The 7,885-nt window shown below is 41.5% G+C and overlaps 1 protein-coding gene across 4 annotated transcripts; it reads right to left on the minus strand.

Annotated features, from left to right (window-relative positions):
* Positions 1–290: 290 nt before the first annotated feature.
* On the minus strand, positions 291–7,596 carry LOC117271867 (protocadherin alpha-C2-like). 4 transcript variants are annotated; one of them, XM_033650395.2, is made up of 3 exons: positions 5,013–7,596; positions 2,813–2,849; positions 291–962 (listed from the first exon to the last, which is right to left on the minus strand). In XM_033650395.2, exons 1-2 carry the CDS (start codon positions 7,446–7,448, stop codon positions 2,838–2,840), a joined length of 2,448 nt encoding a protein of 815 aa, XP_033506286.2. In that variant the 5' UTR covers positions 7,449–7,596; the 3' UTR covers positions 291–962; positions 2,813–2,837. The 4 variants fall into 4 exon arrangements, with proteins under 4 accessions (XP_033506286.2, XP_033506277.2, XP_033506268.2 ...); XM_033650386.2 differs by having other exon boundaries at positions 291–965; XM_033650377.2 differs by lacking the exon at positions 2,813–2,849 and having other exon boundaries at positions 776–962.
* Positions 7,597–7,885: the final 289 nt, after the last annotated feature.

Below are 7,885 nucleotides of genomic sequence, written 5' to 3' on the forward strand. Positions count from 1 at the left end.
TTTAGTCAGATACTTTAAAACAGCACAGATGTCTATAAGGTTTGAATTGCACACCTGATGTCAGTGAGGGTGTCAAAAGTCATTTTGTTTCTCTGACCTCATTATAATTTCTATAGAACTACTGTATCAACAATCAAATAAAAAGAGAAACACTGTATCTCCTATATTTTTTTTTTTTTCAGTTTTACAGTTTTCTTTCATTCTTTTTTCATCATTTTCGCACATTCATCACTGTTGAGTACAACAAACACTGTAAAACAAAAAAAAAACTAAACTAAAATTAGATCAATTATTTTTTCTGCAAGTTACTAATTGAGAGTGTGACCCTTGCTGAACAGCAAGACTCATAATACAGTAAAAATGGTTATTCAAAAAACATAAACACCAAGTGCAAAGCCTGAATCAATGACATAACCAGCTACACTTTAGTATTACTTATGGAAGTATCATATTCACCCTGATTCATATGTGTATTTGTGAATAGGCGTGTTTTGAACTGTTGCTTAAAAAAGGTCGATGGCAGCTTACATATAGGTGACTAACTGTTGGTTTCTAAAACTACAGCACACAGCGTAAACCCTGGAGAGAAGGCAAATTTGTCCACTGAGGAGTTTCAAAGCGTTAAGGAGGGAATGATTTACTACATGAGGCAACTCTAGAAATGTCCAAATATGCTGCTATAAATGCCATAAATGATTTAAAGTCTATGTCCAAATATTTAAAACATGTTGTAGAATCATGCAGATCCATGCTTAGAAGAGAAAAGCAGGTAGAAAGCTGAGGTGATTAGTGGTCGATGATTGTACGGGGGACTGGAGGAGCTAAAGAGAAAGAATGAGTTGGAGCAGCGGGACTGAGGGAGGACAGTTGTTTTGCATCTTCTTTGTGAGTCATGGGGAAGAATTCCAGCCAGAGAATACCATGAAGAGATGATTATATCATGGCAGTTCTCTTCTGGGTTCCTGCTAAGAGAGAGAACATAGAATTAGCCGACACAGGAAGTCAACCTCGATATAAACTCATGGAAAGTCCTCACTCATGCAACAGTGGATCGTGACTGGTTACTGCCACCATCATTGACATGTCATTGGATTTCAGGGACATCTAATCAGAACCTCTGTATTTTTTTTCTTTCAAATCAGAGTTGTTGAGGATTCAGAATTTTCCCCAAATCAGCCATAGAAGTCAGACTAACATACACAGCTAAAATAAAATATGACAAAGCCATAAACTATAATAGGGAAGCAAGGCGTGTAATTAAAGCATGCACAAGCAGGCATCACAGTGTGCTATTTGGTATTTGGTGGGCCAATATTACATCTATGGAGGGAAAATATACTGAACCAAACCTAAATGCATCACTTCTGCTTTTGCTCCCATTTTAACAAGGTTAGGTTAAAGATCTAAGTCTTTTTTATGCACTCAATAGATGTATTTCTCTTAAATTCTGGTTGCAAAATCCATGTTAGCGAGCACTTGTCCTTTTCCAAGATAATATGCAGTTTGATCACACAACACAATGCCACAAGTTATAAGGGAGCATGTCATTGGCAGGAGCTGTTGTCTATGTACTGAATGTTTAATTCATGACCAAAAGCTGTCTCGAATGTCATTTCCATACTTTTTGGCAGTACATCCAATCAGCCTCATAACAGCACACCATATGTAACCACACAAGCTCAGGATCTCGACATCCTGTGTTTTCACGTGCATAATCTTCTGAGACCAGCCACCTGAACAGCTGAGCGTCTTGACCTGACAGCAGTTTGTCATCATAACTGACTTATGCCGTTGTGAGGCTGGTTGGATGTACTGTCAAATTCACATTAAAAAAAAAACATTGGAGACGGCTTAGGGTAGTGAAATGAACATTCAGTTCACAAGCAACAACTCTGGTGGACATTCCTGCAATCAGCAGGCCAATGGCACGCTCCCTCAAAACTTGTGACATCTGTGGCATTGTGTTGTGATCACACTGCACATTTTAGAGTGGCCTTTTATTGTGACCATCCTGAGGCACAACTGTGTAGTAATGATGCTGTTAAATCAGTAGAGTCTGATATGCCACACCTGTCAGGTGGATAAATTATCTTGAAAAATGAGAAGTGCTCACTAATATGTTTTTTAAACAAATTTGTGACCAAGATTTAAGAGAAATATATTTGAGTTCATGAAAAAGTCTTAGATCTTTAACTGAAACCTGTAAAAAAAAAAAAGGGGGGCAAAAACAAAAGTGTTGTGTTTCCATTTTTGGTAGGATAGGCTCCATTTTATTATAGGACATTGCCCATTTGAAACATGCCCTTGGAGGATAGTTCGATACGGTCTGTGCTCTCAGGTATGTTACATGCTGAGAACCAATTCGGGACAATTCATAACCTGATCCCTTTTTCTATCTGTGCCATCACAAATTTGCCCTGAATCTCTGCCAAGCTCGCCAGATGTGCACAACACAGGTCTGACCAGCAGCCAATTTTATTCTAATCTCAGCTCTCAGTAAGCTGATAGGTTTTCGCACTTGAGAGACCGGCCAATTTAAATTGCACTGCTCACAGTAGCATTGCAGTGGAACAGAGTGTTGTATTTGCAGAGGGACAGTGTCTGACAGGGGACAAATGGAAATATTTGATTCTGCTCTATTTAATCAGGACAGTATGTTGACCAAAGGATTACACCAAATATTGGGAACTGTGACTGTTTATCAAAGCAGGATTTTTTAGCCAAACCAAGAATATATACCAAATAGGAAAAGGAGACAAAATGTCTACACAATTATAGTGGCTCTACAGAATGTAGTTAGCAACCAGCATACCTCCAGTTGTAGAATGGACTTCCTTTCATTTTGAGTACTTAAGAACAGAAAAAAGAGACAAGTTCAGTGGTTTGAGTGAAACTCAGACACTCACACTTACAATGCATACACAACATACATAAATCTCTCTCTCTGTCTCTCCCTCTGTTCCCCCCCCCCCCCCCCCCCTCTGTCTCTCTCCACATGCACCTGTGCATTTATGCATATTCATGTTGTTTAATCTTTCAGCGGATCACTCAGTCTGCAGTCCAGCTGCACAAAAGCAAACAACATCTGGATCGGTTTCAGCCGTTCTACATTGATTACAGTCTGCTGTCTCTGTGCAGGAGCGCCGCTGGAGACTCCGCAGACCCCTAGCGTGATGTATCTCAGTACAGCGAGATCTCTTGTCCTTGAAGAGAACCCCTCCATGTCTGGGCTTCTTTGAAGTTTATTCCCCCCTCACACCCACTAGTTATGCTCTGATTGTGTGTTATGCATCTCCAATAAATGACCTACATACTACATAAGACATCGAACAGTGGCACATTTTCCATTTTGTGGGGGTATTTGTTTAGCCTGATTATATTGAGACAGTTTGTGCTAGATATAGGCTGATAATAAACATCAGCATGATTATATTCTTAGTTGTAATTTCTATTTTCCCAGATTTTCTTTCTGTTGCCGTTGGTGCATTACAACCCATTGTATACAGCAATATATCAGTGGAGAAAATTTTCAAAAAAATGGACCAAATAATTGCAGTATTTTTACACCCTCAACCCCAATGCATCACATTTTAATTTGACTTCTGACTACACAGAAGAACAACTTTGGTAGCACTTTAATTACATCATCTGCCTACAGGTAGTTTACAGATTGTTTAGACAGCATATTAGCTGAGATTCAAAAATTCCACTGTTTCACTTTAGTTCATATGGCAATTCACAACATATTCTCTGAATAATTAAGTTGAACTTGAACTATTCACTCCACCTTTGCTGCAAAGTTTGAGTGTGTAGTTCAAGTTCAACTAAATTACTCTGAGAATATGTAGATATGTTCATGAATACTCACATAAACTCTATTGCAACTCTGCTAAACATCTACAGAATAAAGCAAAACAGTTGGTGGACTATTCAAATAAATGACACCAAAACTTTCAACTTCATTGCTCCATTGATATCCGCCAGTGGACACTCCATACTCATAACCAAGACACAAACTGCTTTGAGTTTTCAGCTTGAATGTATTTCAAAGTAAGAGTGGAGAAAATAATCAGATCCTCGACTAAAGTAAAAGTATGGTGAAAGTATTTCGCTAAAAAATAAAGTCCTGTATTCAAAACCTTTCTGAAGTAAAAGAACATAAGTGTCAGTAGCACAAAAAGTACTTCAAAATATCAAAAATAAAAGTACTTTTACTGCAGAAAAAGTTGCCACTGTTACTGAGGCTATTATATATGACATTATCTAATATGCAGACCTATATTAATGTTGTAGCTGGTCTAGGTGGAGCTAGTTTTAACAACTGTATATATTATATATGTATACTTTATATACAGAAGGGTGGTTTAGTCCAGTGGGTCCCAACCTAGAGTCCTTCAAATAATAAATAACAACATCATATCACCTTTTCAAGCCTCAAATAATTTTTAAACTAAACCAGCTGAGATGTTAAGAGGGAAAATGTTACAACTCATACACATCAACAGAAGTTTCAGCAGCACGCTCCAAAGGCACACTGCTTTTTTGGAAGCAACCACAAGCCAAAACGATTGGAAACCAATGACTTATGATATTTCATAAACTTATCTTGTGTTTTTGTGTAGAATTCCCCATTGGAGAATTAAACCTGTGCACAATGCGATATCAACCAAAGTGTCTCTAGGTTTAGAATAATCAATATTGTGTATGAAATAAAATAATAAGGAACATTAAAGATTGATGCCTGATACTGCAAAAATTATGCCACTGTAGGAATTATACAGTAGTAAAAGCACTTCTTTGAATCTGCAAACATTATTAACAGCATTACCAAACTGCGTGTTCAGTAAATACAACAAGACATTGGTTGGCCTTTCAGGAAATACAGCATGACATGTAAGAACTTTTTAGACCGCAGTAAGACCCTGAACACAACACTTAGTTGTCTTACCAACATGTTCTGGTTCCCTCTGTGTTGTCTGTAAGCACTCATCTACTATTTAATTTATACATACCTCCAGTGTGGATGCTCTGGAGTCTGTGGTCTCACTCGGCCCTATGCTCCTGGGTATACTGGACACAAAATACCCTGCTCCTTTGGGGATTATCGGCTGTCTCACGACCACTTTGCCCTTCCTGGTCTCTGCAAGGAACAAACTGTACCAGTAGGCATCGCTGGAGATCAGGGTGGAATCTGCGATGGTGGAGCTTCTCTGGCTGATCACGCTGTTCCTGCTGATCACACTGTTTCTGTTGGCTGGGGGGATCTTGATGGCCTTTGGCTTTGGTTTTTGACACTTCAGCACAATAATAACCAAGATGGTTATCAGGAGCAGGAATGACACAGCCCCTAAACCGATGACTAAGTACAGGTTCAGGTCTGTGAAGACGTCATACTCTAGCGGCAGCTCTGTGGTCTCTGAAAAGGACATGACATGTTCCACTGTTGATATCTTGATGGTGACAGTGGCAGATAGAGCAGGCTGGCCATTGTCTTTGGCCACAATCACCAGCCGCTGTTGTCTTGGGTCTCTGTAACTGAACATCCTTGTCGTCCGGATTTCACCGTTGTACTGATCCAGGCTGAAGAGGGTTGAGTCGCTGATCTGCAAGAGCTGATACGTGACCCTGGCATTCTGCTCTGAATCTGCATCGATGGCGATCACCTTGGCAATCAAGTGCCCCTTATCCGTAGACCTTGGTATCACCTCCTCTACCACGGAGCCCTGCGCCCGCCAAGGTGACACAATGAGAGGAGTGTTGTCATTTTGGTCCAGGATGATGATGTGAACTGTCACGTTGCTGCTCAGCGGGGGAACACCAGAGTCTCTCGCCTCGATGTGGAAAAGGAAATCCCTCTCTCTCTCATAGTCAAAGGTCTTCAGGGCATAGAGATCACCATTCTCAGGGTTGATGGAGAACAGCATTGACATAGACGTGTTAACAATCTCCTTCTCCATTATGAAATAAACCAAGTACTGGTTCTCATTGAGATCTGGGTCAAACGCACTAAGAGATGTCAATAATGCCCCTGGGAGATTATTCTCCACCACATGGATTGTGTAGAAGGACTGGGGGAACGTGGGTGCATTGTCATTGACATCCAGAATCTCTAAAGTGATGGTTTCGTTTTCAGATAGGGGCGGTGACCCTTTGTCTGTCACCCTCAGTGTGATGTCATATTTGCTTATTATCTCTCTATCCAGTGGCTTTGAAACCAGCAGCTCAAAGTAACCCTCTGAGGATTTGTTTAGCCGGAAAGGCAAAGATTCTTGGCGGTTCAAAGTGAGCTCTACTTGCCCGTTGACACCAGAGTCCCTGTCGCTGACGCTGACCACAGCAATCAGCGTCCCCACAGAGGCATCCTCTGTCAGTGCACTTTTCACAGACTTGATGGTCACTTCGGGGTAGTTATCATTCAGATCTGTGACGTACACAGTGACTTTACAGTGTCCAGACTTCGGGTTGGCCCCTCTGTCCTGAGCCTGTATGTGCATCTCAAATCTCTGACTCTCCTCATAGTCGATCACCCCCTTCACCTTGATCTCACCTGAGCTTGGATCAAGTGAGAAAAGCTCTTGAGTCTTCTCTGAGGTGTACAGCGTGTATGAATATATCAACTGAGCATTCGTGCCTTCATCCAAGTCTGTTGCGTTTAAGGTCATGACCACTGTCCCTGCAGCCGAGTTCTCTGAGACGTTGACTGCATAAACCGGCTGACTGAACTGGGGGGCGTTGTCATTGATATCCAAGACATTAATAACGATGCTGGCTGTGCCGGAGCGGGGAGGCACCCCTCCATCCACAGCGGTTAAAATCAAATTATGGATTGAATGCTCCTCCCGGTCCAATTGACCGTTCAGTACTAAATCGACATATTTGGAGCCATCGCTGCCAGTTTGTATATCAATGTTGAAGTATTTGCTTTCGCTGAGATAGTACGTCTTGATAGAGTTTGCCCCCACATCCGCATCCACAGCATTTGTCAATGAAAATCTCTCACCGGGAGGGGTTGCCTCCGATATGTCCAAATGCATTGTCTTTCTGCGGAACACGGGCGCGTTGTCATTGATGTCCATGATCTCTAACTCGATATTAAAAATGCGAATGGGGTTTTCAAGTATGACATCCATTTTCAGAAAGCACGAGGTTGTTTTAGTCATGCATATGCTCTCCCGGTCTATCTTCTCGCGGATTACCAGCTCCCCTGTTTCTTTGTTAATGTCAAGGTAATTTTTACTGTGAATGACATCGAGCTTGGCTCTGCGCTCCACCAAACTGCGAACATCCAGACCCAAATCTGTGGCCAGATTGGCAACAAAGGAGCCCTCTTCCATCTCCTCCGGAATAGAGTACCGAGTGATGGAGAGCGCACATCCCCATAGTGCAATGAATGTGAAAACAGCCGCGATAAAACGTGTCCGTAAGGGTGCAATTACAAGCATCATCATTGTGGTATTTAATAATAGAAATGAAAACAGATCCGTCCTTACGATCAGGTTGTCTTGATGCAGGGGAGCGCCGGTGTCATTCTTGCCTCCACCAGTTGTAGCTGGAGCTGCAGTAGGCCATGCACGGTGCAATACCGCTGGAGGAGCGGGGCTCACACGGCAATGCTCTGCAGGGGCGGAGGCAGCGTCTGTGTGGCCTGCTCCGGGGGGCTCACTGAGATTAAGGGGTGCACACAGACTGATACTTGAATTTCTAAAACTTAAGTATAGATTTTTTTTCTATTCAGAATTTTGTGCTGCAACTTGAATTCTATGCTCATTTAAAATATAAAAAAAACAACAGTTGGATGTGATGACAAAGTGGCCCAATTTCAAAGTTAATATTATTTGAGGAAATGTCTAATCATACAACTCATGATTACAAAGTGATGTTCCCA

The sequence above is a fragment of the Epinephelus lanceolatus genome, chromosome 11, assembly GCF_041903045.1.
Source record: "Epinephelus lanceolatus isolate andai-2023 chromosome 11, ASM4190304v1, whole genome shotgun sequence".
NCBI lineage: Eukaryota > Metazoa > Chordata > Actinopteri > Perciformes > Serranidae > Epinephelus > Epinephelus lanceolatus.